This window comes from Callorhinchus milii, unplaced genomic scaffold (assembly GCF_018977255.1).
Source record: "Callorhinchus milii isolate IMCB2004 unplaced genomic scaffold, IMCB_Cmil_1.0 Scaffold6, whole genome shotgun sequence".
Lineage (NCBI taxonomy): Eukaryota > Metazoa > Chordata > Chondrichthyes > Chimaeriformes > Callorhinchidae > Callorhinchus > Callorhinchus milii.
The window spans coordinates 16,363,459-16,383,718 of NW_024704747.1; the positions used below are offsets into that span (position 1 = coordinate 16,363,459).

At 41.9% G+C, this 20,260-nt stretch overlaps 1 protein-coding gene across 9 annotated transcripts in view; it reads left to right on the forward strand.

Moving 5' to 3' along the window:
• LOC103176836 (abl interactor 2) overlaps positions 1-20,260 on the forward strand; it is a 102,035-nt gene that overhangs the window by 46,084 nt on the left and 35,691 nt on the right. For all 9 annotated transcript variants that reach the window (XM_007890619.2, XM_007890622.2, XM_007890623.2 and 6 more), the window contains exon 2: positions 4,570-4,737. In XM_007890619.2, coding sequence (XP_007888810.1) covers positions 4,570-4,737 — 168 coding nt within the window. The remainder of the gene's footprint in view (positions 1-4,569; positions 4,738-20,260) is intronic.

Sequence of the window (20,260 nt, forward strand, 5' to 3'; positions counted from 1 at the left end):
ATCAGGAGTTTAAGGCTTTGGGAATCATAGGAGAGACCCCATGTTCCAATATTTGTATCAGCCATGTAATGACTACCCTCCATTTGGCTTATGCTATTTTTGTACCTTCCTCACTTGAAGGTACTTTTTGGTTTGAGACTAGTTTTATGGGTGGCAATAGCACTCCAGTATTTCACCCGAGCAGTCAATGATCCTCACTGATGAATGTCGACAGTCTACTTGTGTGAGACAACACAAGTGAGCCATATCCTGCCTTCACCTGAGGTCCACACATGCAGGGATTGCTGGGTAGCCATCAGGAACTTGAACTCTTGAACATTTTTTCCTTTCCCAAACTCAAATCACTGAAGCTGATAGTTCTGTATCTGTTGTTTCCCTAGCTGAGATCAATTTCTCTCAGCTAAGACCAAATCTGCTGTTTGTTATTCTTTCTAGGCTTAACTTCTCACTGAACACAGAATCGTCTGAAGACTAATATAATATTTATAATAAATGGATTTGATATAGCGGTTTTCACGATGGAATGATGTCTCAAAGCGCTGAAACAACAAAATGTACAACATTATCAATATTCTTGCATATACCTGAGTAGCATTGGGCAGCACGTGACCAGTGAGATGTGCTTCCAGTAGTCACGTGGCACAGACTAACCAATAATTGTGACATTTGGCATTAATGCTTTCAAACCCTCCAACCTTTTTGTAATTACATCAACATCCTGTCCCTGCAAGTTACCAAAAAACACATTTTTTATAACTATTTTACTAGGGCCTAAGATTGAATTACTATCAACTTATAAATTGAGTCATTATTTTGTTCTTCTAAAGAATCTTTCCCGCTTTACGTTTTAAAAAGCTTTTGGGTGTCCTTTGAAGGTTTGAGAGGAAATGTACAAACATATCACTCCCATCAGTTGCATAAATGGTGGTTTTGATGCAACTCCAGTTAATGCATTGCACATTTGCGGCTCAGCAAAAAGATACGCCAAATATTTATTTATGAAAAATTCTGACTCCTGGCTTTGTCCAGAGCATCTGCATTTCCACCTTGCTCGAAATTAATCCCTTTCAGAGTTGAAATTGCAACTTGTGTTTGAAATTAAATTATGAATCCTTAATTTAGGATTTGAGTTTTCTCCAGCAATGCTAACATCTTGGAGTTAGAAGTACTTTTCATCTAAAAAGTCTCGAAGCGCTTTACAGAATGAAACTAATTAAACTTGAAGTGAATGTTGTGGAGGCAAACACAGCAGCTAATCTGCACCGGCATCATCTTATAAACAGCATCATCTTATAAACAACAACAAGATAAGTAACCAATTTGTTTAAATTTTCCATTGGAATTTTATTTGTTAACTTCACAATATGTTTCCAAAGTGCGCTGGCTGAGACTTCTGATCTTGGGGAGTTGACTCCAGAGTCTGAAAATAATCATTTGCTATTTTGTGTTTTCTTTCAATCCCCTATGATAATTCTCTATTGAGACAGAGGTTTGATGTTAGGATATAAGCTCAGAACTAAAATCCAATTAGTGTCTTAGATTCATCCCATTTATGAACTGCTCCAGTTTGTAGACAGTTTGAAATACCAGATGAGATTTTAGCGAACCTGATCTCTGCCCAGTTTACAGGAATTATTTTTGGGGGGTCAGCTGAGTGTCTTGACATGTGCAGAAACCCATCACCATACTTAAGAGTATCCAAACCAAACCCAACATGTATCCCACTTATATATGAAAATTCCCAAGATATTTGTTGGAATGGAATGTGCATTCTCTTTCTGAGGGGACACATCCTGCTTACCTGGAAAGTATGAGGTACACAATGGCAAGAGCCAAGGCTTGGGGACCTTAGAATGGGGTGTGGGGTACTGTTGGAGTCAAACCAGCTAAAACCGTATAGCTTGCCATTGATATCATTGTCTGCAAGCTTTCTTGCTCCCACGAACAGGTTGATAAAAAGGGAACTAACTCACTTTCTCTTTCTCCCACCCCCACCCTACACTCTCTTTTCTGACTTCACGATATATGAGAAGTCCTGCATAGAACAGAGAAGGAAGCTGAATTCTCTGATTATTTAGTCAGTTACCGCACTGTGAAGTATGGGGCTGAGATGGGGAAGCTCCCTCCTGAGGTTTATTGGTCTGATGTGGGTACTGAGTAAGGGCAAGATTGAGCTTGGCCCTGTTCCCTGGTGTCGCAATGTTCAGCTAACAGTTATTATCAGGCTTACACCTAAAGAATTGTTGAGTGAGTCAGTGTACCATGGATAGCCAGTGCCTATCTTCAGCTCTGTCTAGGTCTCAGTTAATCCTTTTAGGAGGATGGGATCGAACAACAAGGCCTTAAAAACTCAGCTTGTTAGACGAGAGACAAATTGTTATCTTAATTGAAACAGAATATGTTAAGAAATACATAGGAAATATCTTTATTAAATCTGAGACAATTTGTTTTTGACGGCTTCATAGATATGTTACGTGATGGAGGAAGTACCCTGGAGCATCTTGTCGGGTCAGAAGCTTTTGGCAATTTATACATGGTTTATGTATAAACTAGAATTGTTAGTTTTCCAATGTTTGCTGATGACACATTCAAGGCTTTTATGCCGTAAACAAAAGTCTGTAAATGCAGTTCCCTTGTGTGTGGAAGAGTCGATGGTGGCAGGGCAGAGAGAGAGAACCCACTGTGATTCACACCACCCCCTGACAGAAGTCAGGAGTGGGGCCCCAGCATGCTTCATACCAGTGCATCCCACTTTCCATTTATATAACATGTTTGGTGGCAAGTCACACAGTTTAAACACAGCATGAAAGAAGCTGGTTCCAGATGAAAAGCCCCTTGTACTTCAGAATTTTTCTATTCCGAAGAGGGTTTGCTTCTTGGAGCACAGTGACTGATTGCTGTTGGCTACAGTTGATCAGTCGAGGTTCCAGTTTAGTGGAAAGGTCAATGCTTCGGGCCTCTTTAACTAAACCAAGCTAACTGCAGTTCCTTACTTTTCTGCTTGGTATCACTGCAATTACCTGGAAATAGACGTTTTTTTTGTATGAGGAACTAAGACCTGGTTATGTCATTTCCTTCCCATTTTCCTTGTTAGTGTTAAAAATAGTGAGGTAAATTTGACCTGTGCCATGGGTGAGGTGTATTGTGAAGGGGCGGGAGGTAATAAATTCATCTGAAAACGTAACACTGAGACCATTGGTTAGGCACGTAAACTGGTGCCGAAGAGAAGATTGTTTCTGATTTTGTCTTCCCCCCTCACCATGCATCTGATGATGAGAGAGGAGCAGTTACTGTAGCTTAGTGGTTAGAGCACTCATCTCACTAGCGAGAGGACCTGGGTTTGAGTAGATTTCCTTACTCCACACGCCTCTCTTTACCTAGCAGTAAGTAGGAACCCGATTGTTAGTTAATTGGCGGAATGCTTTACCGGGAGTAATAATCCCTTTATATATAAAAAAATAATTTGGTCACTCATTCCACCACTGTTTGTGGGATACTGCTGTGTGCAATTGGCTGCCCACAAATTATACAGTTAATTCACTTTAAAGTATATTGTGTGAATATATTTTGAGACGTTTCGAAGGCTTGATAAGGCACTATATTCAATTGCAAGGAATATTATTACAGTAAATGAGGAATAAAAGGAAAGAACAATGAAAATAATGACTGGCCCATTACATATTTTACCTGTATGCTCGTTTGAGCAGTTTTATTGAATGCATGCAGCAGGCTTTTCTGGCCCTATCATTAGTGTGCATACCTAACTATCCACTGAGAATTGCAAATGGCTGAAATTTCCAGCATAATTTGTGGAATTTGTAGACAAGGATATAAGATAAGTAGCATTTGTGGTGTGCGTTTGCCCGATAAGAAATGTCCTGATGCATTCATAGCAATAAGAAGCCTAGTCTTCTTCAGCCATTACATGATGCTGCCTCACTACACCATAGCAGAAGGGGAGGATATACCAATGCACAGCAAAGTGGGAAAGTGTGCATCTGTATATATTTCCATATCAAACTGCAGAATACTAATTTACCCCGCGTGTGAGAGGCACTAAATCACTTGTGTTTCTGTTACAAGGCGCTGTATTCAGTTGCTCACTCCTGTGTGTGTATACCACAGAAATTGAAATACTCGACAGGAGATTGTACAGTCTTCCTCCAGTCTGTCTTCAGGGAGAACATAACCTTGAATGAACTTTTCCTTTTTCCATATGGAATTTCAGTTTGACTTTTAAAGGTTACTTCAGTGGGAATGGAGTGTATTTACAGGTTGGCTGAGCCCACCACAGACGCATGTATTCTCTTCAGTTGCTTTGGCCCAGTATTAAGTTTTCTACTGATGCAAAAGTTGAACTTTAAAAGGGCTTCAAAAGGGGCGTTCCTCTATTGAGACAGGAATTGTACTTGGGACATACAGGGTCTGTATTGCTCAGTTTAACACAATTTGCAGCTTTCACAAACGAGTGTAAAGCTATACGTTTAAACTACAGAATATATAGTTGGCCTGGATTTAGGGTTTAGTTTGGTTTCTATTTGGATTAATAAACAATCTCTTTTCTTCTAGGCTGCAGATAAACAGCGAGCTCTGGAAGAAACCAAAGCATACACGACCCAGTCCTTAGCGAGCGTAGCTTACCTGATAAACACCTTAGCTAACAATGTACTCCAGATGCTGGACATCCAGGCTTCCCAGCTCCGACGCATGGAGTCATCCATCAACCACATCTCACAGGTAGGCAGCTGCAACCTGCTTTCTTGGTTATGACTGAGCAATTTGTTACAAGTTTGTATACAGCAATAGGTGTCGCTTTCCATTCAGACAGATAAAAGATACCTTCAAATGTGTTAATCTTCATTCATTTCAATGGCGTCTCTGCAATTGGGGCACCTACAGCCCATTCACATGGACATGGGGTGGAGGTTTCCTCCATCTCCATTCTGCTTTTGAACTATTTTTTGCTCTGCTCTTTTGATTGCGTTGCCCAACCATTAATTCACCCCGTGCAGAAGGTGACATGCTCTTATGCCTTCAACATTGCTCAGAAAGCAACAGCCAAGCTTCATGTGTGTGTCTGCGTGTGCACCTGTCTGATAATCAAGGGATAACTTCTGTTTTTCTCTCTGTTTCTCCTGATGCATTGAGTTGACCTCCACTGTGTTTATTGTGTCTTGAGAATGTGGTGCAAATGTCATCACACTGATACAACACACTGCTGTGGCAGCCTGAACTGTTTTTTATCTTGTATTTTGGAGTTGAATGTTACTTTTGTAAACTTGCTTAAGGAAGCCTGCAAGGACGGTGACCCAACAGGCAAAAATGTTTTGATTCCAACGTCTGAACAAGCTGAGGCAAGAGGGCTTGTTCCCACTGTAAGAAATGGCAAACACTGAATGATCTACCTTTGTAGTCATACAACTGCTTGTTTATCGTATAGTTTAATGATACCCAGTCTCGGAAACATCATGACAGTATTTGGGAAATGAAAATAAGTGACATGTTTTGAACTATAACTGAGTCGAGCCTTATATGTTACAAAATGCAGTTCAGATTAAATGGTAGATACTCAAAAGTAAGTTCTTTAAATTGTGCAAGTCAAAAATCCACCTGTAAATGAAGCTGGCATTGTGTGTGTATTAACTTCACCTCCAAACTGAGGAACAAGCAAATCTTTTTGATGTTTTTTATGCACACCACGCACACCCACAGACAGACACAGACAGAGTCCAGTAACTCTTGTAAATGACAGTATCAGTTTTTTTATGGTTCTGGTTGATCTCTTGATGTTTGCTCTCAGTCCACAGTGAATATGTTATCGTGCTGCCTCATTGATTTGCTGCTTTCCTGGGCTATGGATGCCCTTTTGTTTGAAATGCCATTGGTGAACTGCCTTTTGAAATTTGGTTTGAAGCTGCCTGTGGCAACCTGATTTATGCTAATGAAACCCATAGAGTTCAGAAAGAAATCTGTGCATGAAGAGTGCTCCTTTCATTTTTGGAACTGATCAGCAAAGATCACTCTCTGGTTCATATACTGCCCTCAATCCTGTTTTACTTCAAATAGCACTTTATCAATATCTTGTTAGAATACCCACACTGCAAGATTCACACCCACATCTTGATTGTTACACTTCACATAATGTCATTCACCTTACATTGTGGAGTCCTGTAGTCAGTGGTTAGAGCACTCGCTTTGCAAGCGAGAGACCTGAGTTCAATTCCAGGCAGAGGGCGAAACCTTGGGCAAGTTTCCTTACTCCACACACCTAATAATAATCCCTCCAAAACCAAAAAACAATAATAAATTGGTAATTTTCAATTTACGACTGTTTGTGGGACATTGCTGTGCGCAATTGGCTGCCACGTTCGCCCACAAATATACAGTCAATTCACTTTACAGTGTGTTCTGTGGAGCGCTTTGGGATGTCCTCCTGACGTGAAAAGCGCTATATCAAATGCAAGGATTATTATTATTATATTATTATTGTTGATACATATATGTGTGTGTGTATATATATATATATATAAAATGTCTTGGAGTTTGGTTTATTGGAGTAATATTACTCATTTTGGAAGGAGGTGATCTTCCCTTGTAGGAGACTAGGTTTAGGAGCTCCTGAGGGTACAGGGATTGCAAATCATATTGTCCCTATGGGTGCTCTTTGGTACTTCAACATAACTACTTACTGGTTCCAAGAACCTAGTTTCACTGGCAATCAGACCATACTGCATTAATGTCTGACTTTGTTCCTTTGTATTATAAAGATCATTAAATGTGGTTCTCACTTTGCTATAACAGATTGCAACTTGATTCATTGTTTTCAAGGAACATTTTTTTTCCACATATACAACAATTCCAACACTAATTCTATGTAGAATTCTGATTATTTGAGTCATTAGGTAGGCGCTTATGCTCAAATATCTGAGATCAAACGCACTCTAACCATTTGATTTTGGGCAGAGATCCAGTGGGACTTGAAGTGAAAAGTGATTTTCCCCCCATTGATCAATTTCACAAATCACAGAGGTACATTTTATTCATTTAAAAATAACAAACAACTTGTTCAATCCTACAGGGACTGTACCAGACTGAGATTCTTAAACAAGCCAATTAACTATTTTTGAGCAAAACTGCAAAGCTCCACTTCCAGATGTGCAAATATGAAATGTTTACATTTCACAGGGCAGAGTATGAATGAAACTTCATCCACAAGCAGGTGCCTCCAATTCAGGCTATTGTCAAAATAGCCTATGATGGATAACTGACGGATAATCCACTGAAAGAGGGAACCTTAATAGGCAGCAAATTTATCTTTTAGGTTTGTTGTTAACATTGAGATGGTTGTGTGTTCTCTAGGAGAGGTTTCAAACAACAAATACCTATGTAGTCCAGAGCAGTTCATATTGTCAGAGGAATGTAATTTTTGAAAAAAGTAATCCTTGCATTTGATATCACTTTGTTGAAATGTTTTAAGCATTTCACAGGATTTAATGTGCAATGACTATACTTGAGGGTGAATGTGACAGCCAGTCTGCACGCAGCAGTATTCCACAAATAGCCAAAGTTTAAGAGAGGAAAGGTATCTTAATCAATCAAGTTATCTTAGCAAGGTGTTTCTGTCCTTGAAGGTCATTAGTCAACCAGTCCGCTAAATCAGAACAGGTTATATTTGACTAGGAATGTTTGTGTTTTTTCCTTTAAACCAGTGAGAACCTCGGGAAGGATTGTGGCTTTAAATTCAGGATACAACCATGGTTGAAAAGAGCGGGAAGATACCAAAAGTTGAGAGCCTTGTTGATTTTGTTTTCTAAAAGCCTGTAGATTGTGTAAGGAAATGAAGAGTGAGAGGGAAGACGTACCACAGACTTGGAAGCCCTTGAACTAATGAGAAAAAGCTAGTGCACTGATATTTTTCAATACTCAATCAAAATGACAAAGATTACAAACCCACCTTCAGTCTCAGTCTTTTGAGATTAGAAATCTAAAGATGATTGCAGAATAGTGTACAAATTCGACAGAACCATCCCTGAAGAGTTTCAAAACCTGGGTTCTCCAGGATAAGTAGATCCAAGGTTTACAAACCAAAGTACTTGTGAAACAATCAGCTACTGACATAGAAAACTCCCTTCTCTTTTTCAAATAATGCAACAAGATTTTCAACACCTTGAACAGGGAGACGAGTCCTCAGTTTAATATCTCATCTGAAGGATGGCATTTCTGACAATGCAGCCTCCCGCAGCATTGCATTGGAGTGTCAGTTTAAACTGCAAGCTCAAAGTCCTGACATGGAGCTTCAATCCACAAATTTCTGATTCAGAGGTATGAGTGCTGAGCCAGTCAGTCTGAGATTTTATGAAAAATGAGCCCTAAATAGGTAAATTTACTGGGAGACAGGGTTACTCTCCCTTTCATGGCTTCTAATCCTTATGAATATTTCTTAGAGAGTATAATATTCATCTTCAGAGTCAACTTTTCTGCGATCTCTCATTCAGTGCTGAGCCCACTGGAAAATAGATGTTTTGATATACAACACATAATTTTACCTCAGATTGACAAACAGTATAAGATTATTCCTTGCCCCTTCTGTCAGCCATATTAACTAATGAAGGCCTTCCAAAATCTTTCATTATTCTGCTTTCCAGGATGGGATTGATCTAGGTATTTCCTCCGCATTCTTGGACCTCTTTGGAAACTCGATAAGTCAGTTCTTTGAATAACAGATGTCGTTTGACCTTTTCATTGCAATCTGCTCTTCAGTCCAAGAATAACATACTTGGCAGTATTCCTCTCTGAATCTTCCACAAGGGGCTCAGCTCCAGTGTTACTGTTGCTTGGGTCAAGTCAAATAAATCTCAATGTTTTTTTCAAATCCTGTACATTCCCATGTTCCTATGTCAGGAGATACTCTGTTATCTAGATTTTACGCTTTAAAAAGCAGAAATTTGTTTCCCAAATGGGTCACAGACTTTGACTGTCAAGTAGCTAAGTCCTGAAGGTCCCAAGTGGGATCCCATTGCATGCTGATTTAATTGATCTTACCTGGGGTGCCTGTCGGGGCTCTGCAGTTGGTACCTTGATCAAGGAGGGGAAAGTTAGCTCCAGTTCTTGGTGGTAATTGCTGCCGTCACCTTGCGTACAGGACCAGAAAAGAGCACAGGGAACATTTGGTGTGTGTGTGCGCTAAACACTCATTGACTAGGTTCACCCATGAATAATTGCCATGGCTTGAGGTGACTTCTATGGAGGAGCATCCCTGTAAAAAGGAAAATAAGTGCAACAACAACTTGTATTTATACAGCTTTCTTCACACGGGTAGCATCTCAGAGCGCTTAAAGGAGCGCTCACTTCAGGAGAAATGGATAAAATTGGTGAGAAATGAGGACCATAATTTCACACTATAATAAATTGTGATATTCTGACAACTTTGCTTTGTACGCAGATCTTATTTGAATCCAGCCTGAACACTTGCTCCATTACAATTTGTGGCCATTAAATATAATAATAATCCTTGCTTTTGACATAGCGCTTTTCACGTCTTCTAGATGTCTCAAAGCGCTTCACAGAATAGACTGTAAAGTGAATTGACTGTATATTTGTGGGCAAAATGCGGCAGCCAATTGCGCAAAGCAGTGTCCCACAAACAGTCGTGGATTGAAATGACCAATTTATTATTTTTTTTCTTGAGGGATTATTATCAAGCGTGTGGAGTAAGGAAACTTGCCCAAGGTTTCACCCTGCTGGGAATCAAATCCAGGTCTCTCGCTTGCAAAGCGAGTGCTCTAACCACTGAGCTACAGGACTCCACTATCCCTTATAGAAGGAAAATCACTCCAAGATGTGATAACCAGTTGTGTTGCCGTGTGAAGTATTGGCAGCTGTTTTTGAGCAATTTGGTTGCAGCATGTAATTAGAATAGGCTATCTGTTGACCATTGCAAAGGAGAAGTCCCTTGTCATAAGGATTGTAGATGCTGTCCTGGAGAAATGGATTCTTACAATATTGGGCATTTGTATATTTAGTTAGTTTCAGCCATAGGGGCCTTGCACGATTGATTACGAAGTCCCCATTTGTCCGTGTTGTTCCTGATCTGGGTTGGGAATCTTTTCTTTGTTCTGCACGTTTGACCTAATGTTAACTTACGACCATCAGGTGCCTGTTTCAGTCATGCATTTGTGCTCACTTCACTGGAGCTTGCTAATGAAACATAGTTTCTTGGCTATTGGATGCACTTTCAAGCTCATTGGTCCAAGCTGTTCCTTTAACGTTCATTGTTGGACTGGATATCGACGGGGTTATTTCCTCTGCCTTCCTGATATAGGGTATTACTCCCTTTCCAGCTAAAATGTTCTTTCTCATATTTCTAATTCTTCAGTGCCTGAGGTTGCTAAGGGCATTGATCTGTTGGGTATGGGTGCCTGTGTATGGGTAGCAGCTTGTGGAGTATGAAGTCTGTCACGGACTAGTTGAGCCAAACAGCCTGTTTCCACCCTGTAACAATACACGTCTGCTGGCTGCACTTTCCACAGCATTGATTAAAAGTGTTTGGGGTTGCCTCATCCCATTTTTTCAGCATACCAACTCCGTTGTCCCCCGAGCCACTATGCCCCGAGGCTCTGGAACTGCCTTCCTCACTCCCTTCATCTCGCTCCCTCCCTTCCCATTTTCAGGTCTCTGCTAAAGACCTTTCTTTTCGGCCGCGCCTTTGGTCACCTTCCACCACCTCTCCCCCTGGCTCAGTCCCAGGATCTGAAACTGTAAAGCGATCTGAGACGCCGTCCGGCGTGGAGGGCGCTACATAAATCCAAGTTGTTGTTATTGTTTGACATTCTCACTCGGGCCATAGCGAAGATGCGTAAATTTACTGGTCTTCACTATGGTCTGAGTGAGAGTGTCAAATGGTAAATTTCTATTTTTGTGCAACGAGGACATTTCAGTCTGAACAAAAGAATGAAATCTGTTGTGAACCTGTTGTCAAGGTAGGGTTTATTATTTTTACTAGATTAAAAAGGGCGAACTTTGTGAACCCTTTCAGGGTTACCTCTCAGCTTTGAGTGCCCTATTCAGTGGAACTGCAAGGTAGCCCATTCCTGTGATGTTCACTCTTTTTCCATTACCGTAAGTGCGTGGTTCCCCAGTAATGGGATGATATAGTTGGCAGAAAGCTGCTGTTAGAATTGCTCAGTTCCGAGCATCCAATGATTCTGAATACGAGGGAATCTTGAGCTAATAAGCAGAGAAGGATCTTACTTCCTTTCCATCCGTTTTTCTCCAATCATTCTTATTTTACACATCATTTCTTTTCCAAGTCCTGCAGCTGTATCCTGTTTGAACAAAGCTACTGGCTTTGTTTTTTGCCACATATAAGAACTCTTGCTTTGCTGGGCTATGAATGAGAAGAGACTGTTTGGTGCTGAACTATGAATGAGAGACACCTTAACCTGTTTGGTTTGGGGCTGTTGAATGAGAGACACCTTAAGTGTTTGGTGTATAAGGCATTGAACATGGTCAGGAAGCAATCATTATTATATGATGGTTTAGAAATTCATCCACACATTAGGAAATCTTTTCAATGGCATGCACTTTAGACTCAATCCGGTTTGGTTTTGGGCTGGTCTAAATGAGCAATGCTGCTCCTTGCTGAATTTTTGACAGTTTTCAACAATCACCACCACCAAATTCCATTTGTATAGCGCTTTTCACGTCGGGAGGACGTCCCAAGGCACTGGACAGACTTACGGACCCGAGCTCGGGGAGGGTGGAGGGCAGGGAGGGAAGCAGGGAGAACAAAAGCACCGTCGAAGAGGAGGGTCTTGAAGTGGGTCTTGAAGATGGCAAGGGAGGGGCAAGATAGAGGGACTGCGGGATGGAATTCCAGAGAGTGGGTGCAGAGTGGCGGAAGGCCCGCCTGCCAATAGTGGGGGATGTGAAGCAGGCCAGAACCCGCGGAGGGAGCGAACAGGATGGTAGGGGGTTAGGAGGTCGGAGAGATAATAATAATAATATAGGGGGGGAGCAAGACTGAGGAGAGCTTTGAAGGTGAGGACCAGGATCTTCAACTGTATCCTCTGTGTGATGGGAAGCCAGTGGAGTTGGGCAAGGATGGGGGTGATAGGGTCGCAGAGCCTCGTGCGGGAGAGGACACGGGCTGAGAGTTCTGGATGATCTACAGCCTATGGAGGGAGGAGCTGAGGAGGCCGACGAGCAATGAGTTTGCATAGTCGAGCCTTGATGTAATGAAGGCATGTATGATGGTTTCGGCGGCCTGTGGTGAGAGACAGTGGCGGAGCTGGGTGATGTAGCGGAGGTGGGGGAAGGCAGAGCGCGTCATAGCACAGATGTGAGGTAGAAAGGATAGTTGAGGGTCAAAAAAGACCCCAAGGTTCCGGAGAGGCTTAACAAGGTGGAGTGTGCAACCATTGATGATGATGCTGTCAGCACCTGAGGTGAGGAGGAGCTGACGGGAGCCAATCAGGAGAGCCTCGGTCTTGTTGATGTTCAACTGAAGAAAGTTAGCTCTCATCCAGGACTTGATGTGCGACAGACATTCTGTCAGGACAGCAGTTGGTCCTGGTGTCAAGGGTGGAGGCAGAGAGGTAGAGTTGGGTGTCATCCGCATACATGTGGAAGTTGATCCCATGTCTGTGGATGATGTCACCCAGAGGGAGCATATAGATATTGAAGAGGAGGGGACCAAGGACAGAGCCCTGAGGAACGCCGCACAAGACTGTCCGGGGGCTAGAGAAGAAGCCGTTTGAGGAGTTGAAGCGCAGGCGGTGTGAGAGGTACGATCTGAACCAGTCAAGCACAGCGCCATGGAAGTTGAGGTGAGAGGAGAGGCGGTGGATGAAGATAGACTGGTCAACAGTGTCGAAAGCAGCAAAACCTGTTTAGGTTTTTATTGAATTGTTCAAACTAATTTCTCTTTTAAAATCATAGATTTGAAAATTGTTTCCAGTGAGACTGGAATGAGTTTAGAGTGTTGAAGCTTTCTGGACTTTCCTGGTGAACATTTCTGCTGCAGATAGAAAGTGAATTACAACTCCTGATCCCAACAATGCTGTCTGGGGAAAGATGATACTAAGCACAGCCCAAGGGCTTCTCTGCAGGACAACAAAGAGAGCACAAGAAGACCAGTCACCCTGAACCAGACCTTGTGGGTCCCAGGGGCAACTGCACTAACATTTGAAGCAGGTCCCCTGACTAATCTCAGCTGCAGCTGGTTCATTAAAAGGGGAAAAGTTCCTTTACTGAAATCCATCACTTGGAATGTGTAGAATGCAGATTTCCTGCTGGTTTCATGTGTTCTCTTCCTTTTTGCCTATTATTCAAAGATGAAAGAACCATGTGTCTGTGTTTTGCGCCGTTTGAAATGTTCCAGATCTTCCCTAAGGGCGTGACATTTTAAGGTTGGTGGAAATATTGGGTCTGTCTCAGCTGTCAGACTGAAGTCTCTTTCTTTTCCCATGTTATTGGCAGAAATCTCCAGTCCATTTCTTCATTCTGCTTTTCCTTTACAGATACTGAGAATCCGGCATTTCACGCAAATACAAAGTGAGCTGTGAATCCTACTGCAACAACTTCTTGCTCTGGGCAGTTTATTCTCTGTGCCAGTGCAGGATACTGTTATGTCTGATGCATGCACAATGAGACCAGCTCAGGAAAGTTGTGTTTTCTGCAGTCTTAGCTGTTGTGTATTTTTCTTCTTTAGTTTGAACTCAACAGTTAGATGTTGAAAATAGAACTTTTCCCACTGGGGATGGAAGGAGGAGAATAATAATAATGCTTGCATTTGATATTGCACCTTATCATGCCTTCGAGACGAGTACTGTAAAGTAGACTTCCTGTGTATTTTGTGGGCGAAACTCTGCAGCCATTTTGCATCTAGCAATGTCCCACAAACAGCAATGGAGTGAGTGACCAATTTTATTTGGGGGGATTGTTGGCCAAGAGAAACTCCTTTCTCTTTTTGACTGGTGCTATAGAATCTTTAATGTCCACCTGAACAGGCAGAAGGGATCTCAGTTTATTTAATGTCTCATCCGCAGGGCAGTACTCCTGACAATGCAAATCCCTATAGCACCGCATTGGAGGTTCAATTTATGATTCAAAGTCCTGATGTGGGATTTGAACCCACAACCTTCTGACTCAGAGGTGAGAGTGTTACCAACTCAACCAGGCTGACACTAAAGGGTTTGTGGGACAAAGTCTGAATTCATCAAATAATGTATCTCTTGTTTTATCAAAAGATCATGATGTAATTACTGAAGGTTGTAGTTGCTATAATATTTTTCTTGCTTTTTTTCTCCTCTACTGAAGTAATTTCCCTTCTTTCGTAGGTCCGGTTCCACAGGCATAGAGTGCTTTTGGTTACATTGCCCAAATAGCCATAATTTGTTTGTAAGCAATTCACACTCCTGGGAGAAGTCACTGGATAGTGATTACCAACACTGGCTAATTCCCTCTTCCACTTTCAGTAACCTAGGGCCGGATGGTCTAACCTTTTGGGTGTTGAGGGCCGGATGCCACATTTGAGAAATGTCCGTAGGCTGCATATGCAATATTTTAGTTTGTCCCTTTCAGACACATAAAAGAATCATATAGAAATCCTATGTTTTAAATTGTGTGACTGTATTACTTAATAATGATCATCTCAAATGGAAATGTATGCATCAAAAGTCCTAGGGCATCTGCACAAGATGATGCCTTAGACCTAGATTCTACTCCAAGCGCAGAACCCGTCTGATTTATAGGCTAATAAAAGGCAAATGATTTATAGGTTGGCTAACATATGACAGTGGAGTCCTGTAGCTCAGTGGTTAGAGCACTCGCTTTGCAAGTGAGAGACCTGAGTTCAATTCCAGGCAGGGCGAAACCTTGGGCAAGTTTCCTTATTCCACACGCCTAATAATAATCCCTCCAAAACCAAAAACAATAATAAATTGGTCATTTTTAATCTACGACTGTTTGTGGGACATTGCTGTGCGCAATTGGCTGCCGCGTTCGCCCACAAATATACAGTCAATTCACTTTACAGTGTGTTCTGTGAAGCGCTTTGGGACGTCCTCCCGACGTGAAAAGCGCTATATCAAATGCAAGGATTATTGTTATTATTATTATTATTACAGCAAAGGGGAAAAACTGGAATGGCTTTATTTTTGCCCCCTGAAGGAACTGCTGTGGACGCCACAAGAAGCAAGTTCTGCTCTGCTGGTGTCACCAGTCCATTTATGAACTGGTTCAATAATTGACACTTTCTTGAATGTCTCACTGAGCAGAATTGTATGCTTGACAAGAAGTCATCAATGGTCATTATTAGTTCAGTGTAATTAAATACGATTAACATAAAATCCCATAGGGCTACAATTACTTCAGAGACTTCATTGATGGTCTCTATCCATGCTTCCTCTAGAACTGGCACCGAGTGAACTGCGGTGGTTTGATCATTTTAAATGCCCTTTTAAAGTTTGGATGAAAAGCAGATGACAGCCTGAGTTGTTGGTATTTGTCAATTAGATTGAATACTGTGAACCCAAGAAAAAAGAGCACTTCAATAAGCTAATTCTGACCTGAAATTTCCATTTGAAATAATGTATTGTGCACGCAGAGCTGAAACACGGAAGTTTCCCCCATTGCATTAGTGTATATCCACCTGGAACACGTTTCAGTCGGCTTGGAAGGACGGATGCCCGAGCTCTGCCAGGAGTACAGCGACAGAGCCTTGAATGTGAGGTCTTCAGTGGACTTGATGTGAGATCTGAGTAGGGGCCTTGGAGGAATCTTCTCTGTGGGCAAGACTCCTTTGGAAATGAAGGGGAGCCTATGACTCTAGCCATATAACTGGGTCAAAGACTCACCTCTCAAGGACAGTGTTGGCCTGTGGTCCCCACAATGTCCTGTGGCTTGTTAGTTAGAGCGCTCACCTCGCAAGTGAGAGGACCTGTTTCCGGGCAGGGCAAAACGTAAGGCAAGTTTCCTTACTCCTCTGTTTACCTAGGAGTAAGTAGGAACCCGATTGCTAGTCGATTGGAGGATCGCTTTTCAGGGGGGTAATAATCCCTTCAAAAATTTAAAAATAAAAATAATTTGGTCACTCAATCCGCGACTGGTTGTGTGACTGCAGGGCACTATTGGCTACCGCATTTCGCTCACAAAATATACAGTCAATTCAATTTACAGTATATTCTGTGAAGCTCTGCTCTAGATTGCCAGTTTCTAAATATGTGATTCACTTAATTTTATTGAAAGTTTTTCTTTTTATTTATATAATGGGTGGTGCATTTCCACCATAACTATTCCTGTTCTGGAATATTAAAACATAGTCAATCCACTTGACAATATATTCTGTGAAGCACTTTGAGATGTCTCAACAGTGTGATCAACAATGCAAATGGCAAAGGCAAGGGTTATCATTATTATAAATGATTCAGAACTCTGCAAAGTAGCACTATGATAGGATGTAGCTTCGAGTGGAGTCCTGTAGCTTAGTAGCTAGAGCATTCACCTCTCAAGCGAGAGACCTGGGTTCGATTCCCAACAGGGCAAAACCTTGGGCAAGTTTCCTTACTCCACACGCCTAATAATGATCCCTCAGGAAAAAAAAACAATAATAAATTGGTCACTTCAATTCACGGCTGTTTATGGGACACTGCTGTGTTCAATTGGCTGTCACATTTCGCCCACAAATATACAGTCAATTCACTTTACAGTTTATTCTGTGAAGCGCTTTGAAACGTTGAGAAGATGTGAAAAGCGCTATATCAAATGCAAGGATTATTATTATGGCATTGTCGTTTAAAGAAAATTCCCCAGAAATTTCTTATTAAATACTAAAGTGAGAATGAATTGAAGGAGACAGGCTGTACATTGAATGTTAGTGTGTGTGGTTTTCAGCAGTGAAAACTGGACAGGAGTCAAACTGATGTGTATTGCCTTCCCGCTAGCCTATAAACCCTGTAATCGTCCTGGCTTGAAGGACTGTGAACCATACCTGTGAACATTTGCACACTGAGCCATTAGTGGATTCCAGGAACTGGCCTATTGTCTTCAGATCAGTTATGAGTTGCAAGCTGCAATTCTCAAGTAGGTATAAATCTCGGCACAAGGCTTTTTACTTAAGCACTCTCAGCAGACAGGTGTTTACGTCTGATAACACAGGAGTTCATCTGTGTAATAACAGTTGGATGCAGGGAAAAGAAACCTAAAACATAGAGAGCTCCTGAATTGGGGTTTATAAGACAGCAGCAACAAGCATCATGCCCTGATCGCTGGGAAAGGAGGTTGGTGATTTCTTGTCAACAATAATGGCTGATTCCATTGTACGGAAAAAAACAGTGAATACTGGAAATGAATAGGATTCTGCTGAAATAAATAATTTAAGGAGTACGGGATTCATTTCGCTGCTCCTTCAGAGTTTCCCACTATCTTTGACATGGATGCTTTAAGAATCAAATATTTTGTGATTTTGAGCTTGTCTTCTTCACAAAAATCAATATTTTTTGTAATTCACTTATAATGTAAGTTATTTATATTCTTGGAAAGGTGAGCTATACTATCTTTGTGCTGTCATCTCATGAATTTTGCAGGGGAAGGAAGCACCAGTGAGGGGAGAATGAAAGTATGTTCAGGTTGTCGGCACATACTGACTGTTCAAATCTTCTCCCCCGCTCTTGGTCTTGCTAACCCCAGATCAGGTTGAAATTCAATAGGAACATCAATTCATTTTGCACGAATATGCTAGGTATTGACCAGCAAACGTAGCTCCGGAGGGCTACAGGACTTCACAAGTTTCTCCTTGTGTTGATAATGACCACTGTGGCCCCAGGAGAAGGATGCCCAGCCAATGCAGTCACTGCATCCAAATGAAATCCAATGGCAAGATTCCCATTCAGGTTCTTGGCCTTTTTTCCACCCCTTCTTTGGACAAAAGTGTGAAGGTGACTGTAAGTAAGGGCTTTCTCTCTCTGTCTCTTAAGTTAGTTTTCAGCAGCAACTGACGAGACCAGAAGTAAAACGTCAGATTTTAGGCACTGAGGGAGGAAAGAATGAGTTCCAGGATTATCGCAAATGTTTTGACAATGTGGAATGCAGTTTTACATTGTTGCCTGATAATACCGCAAGCTGGGTGAGGCGGAAGACTCATCACAGTGATACATCTGGGATAATGTTACTTATTAGACAGATTTTGTTCCTTATGACATTGTATTGGCAGCATTTGGTGCCAAACTCCCACTGTGTTGCTCTTGACAACATTCAGTACTTGGCCTGTTCAAGAAGAGTGGATTTTCAATCTTGACTTTTAAAACATTTGCCTGCACAGTGCAGGCATTGCACTTTACAGTCTATCCTCTGATGGGCTTTGAGACATTTTAATGATGTGAAGAGCTGTTATTCCAAGAATGTTATTAAAACTGCTCAGTGCCAAACATTGTACGCACAAATGGAAATACTTTAAGGATGGGAGAGGATGGAGACAATGACAAGAACAGATTAAATTTTTGAAGGGACTGATTTTCACACTTCCTTGGCTTAGTTTAGTAATAACAGTTAAAATATTTAGTAATAAGTTAAAATATTCAATATTCAAATGTTATAATTTAATACAGTGTTAATGCTACAGGAAAATAATCCTGACCATAAGCCTTGTTTATGCTTGTTGTGGTCTCATAATTTGGAGGGAGAAAACAGGCAGGTGGCAAAATATATCCTGTTGTTCTGCTCTGGTTGCCGTTCAAGCCCTTTGCTCTAAAATTAGCCACAACGTAGCTTCTTCATGACATAGATCTGTGTCAGCGAAAAGATAACCGGGTACTGCATTGTCCTTTTAAATTTGCAGATGTGGTTTTGGTTCCTGGAGAACCATAAAAGGATTTTTTTGAGTTTAGATTTGAAATATTTTTCTCATCTTCATACCAATTTGGCAATTTTTTTTCTTAGTTATAAATTTGGTTAAGACAAATACAAACACACCAGAGTATCTGGCTTTATTGTATTATCTTTCACTCTAGTGCTGTCAGCAAGCGTGTTCATCTCATTGTCTCCAGCATCCACACCGTTTTGTGCGATATTCCTCAGGGCTATGTCCTTGGTCCTCTCCTCTTCAACTTGTACTTGTTCCCTCTTGGTGACATTATCTGCAGACATGGGATTAACTTCCACATGTATGCGGATGACACCCAACTCTATCTGCCTCTGCATCTCCCTTGACTCTTAAGACCACTGCTATCCTGACAGAATGTCTGTCAGACATCAAGACCTGGATGAGAGCCAACTTTCTACAGTTGAACTTCCAACAAAACTGAGGCTCTCCTGATTAGCTCCCCTCAGCGCCTCCTCACCTCAGGCACTGGCAGCATCACCATCCATGGATGTATACTCCATGTCACTGGGCCATTATGGAACCTAGGAACCTTGTTTGACCCTCCTTTTTCCCCACATCTATGCCATGACCCACTCTGCCTTCCCCCACCTCCGCAACATCGCCCGGCTCTGCCATTGCCTGACCTCTCACTCAGGTGGTCAAAACCCTCATTCACATGTTCATGACATCTGGGCTCGACTATGCCAACTCCCAGTTTGTCGGCCTTCCCAACTTTTCCCTCCACAAGCTGCAGATCATCCAGAACTCTGCATCTGTGTCCTCTCCCGCACCAGGCTCTGTGATCCCATCAACCCCACCCTCGCCTGGCTCCACTGGCTCCCCATCCCTCAGAGGATAGAGTTCAAAATCCTCATCCTAGCCTTCAAGGCTCTCCATGGTCTTTCCCCTTCTTATCTCTGTGACCTGTTAACTCCTTATCAACCTGTTTGCTCCCTCCACTCAGCAGGCTCCGGCTTGCTTCATGTCCTGCTTGGCCCTTCCCACCATCGGCGGTCGAGCCTTCGGACTCTCTGCCTCACCCTTTGGAGCTCCATCCCACATTCCCTTTGCCACGCTCAAGGCATGTCTCAAGATCTTCCTCTTCAACCGTGCCTTTGTTTACCTCCCTGATCCCACCTCCGCTCTGGTCCAAAGCGCTGACTGTCCAGTGCCTTGGGATGTCCTCCCAACACAAAGGCGCTAAACAGATGTAATTTTGCATTGTATTGGCTTACAAACTTTTTGCCTCAGGATTTCGAAAACAGACTTCTCCCTTTCCCCCACATACCCAAAAGCAGTTGCAGAATAAAATGCATTTCACCTGCTAAATTTTTAAAAATGTAATACCTTTGTTATTGAGGCTTTCTACGGAGACTAGCTGAATGGTTTATAATTCAGGTC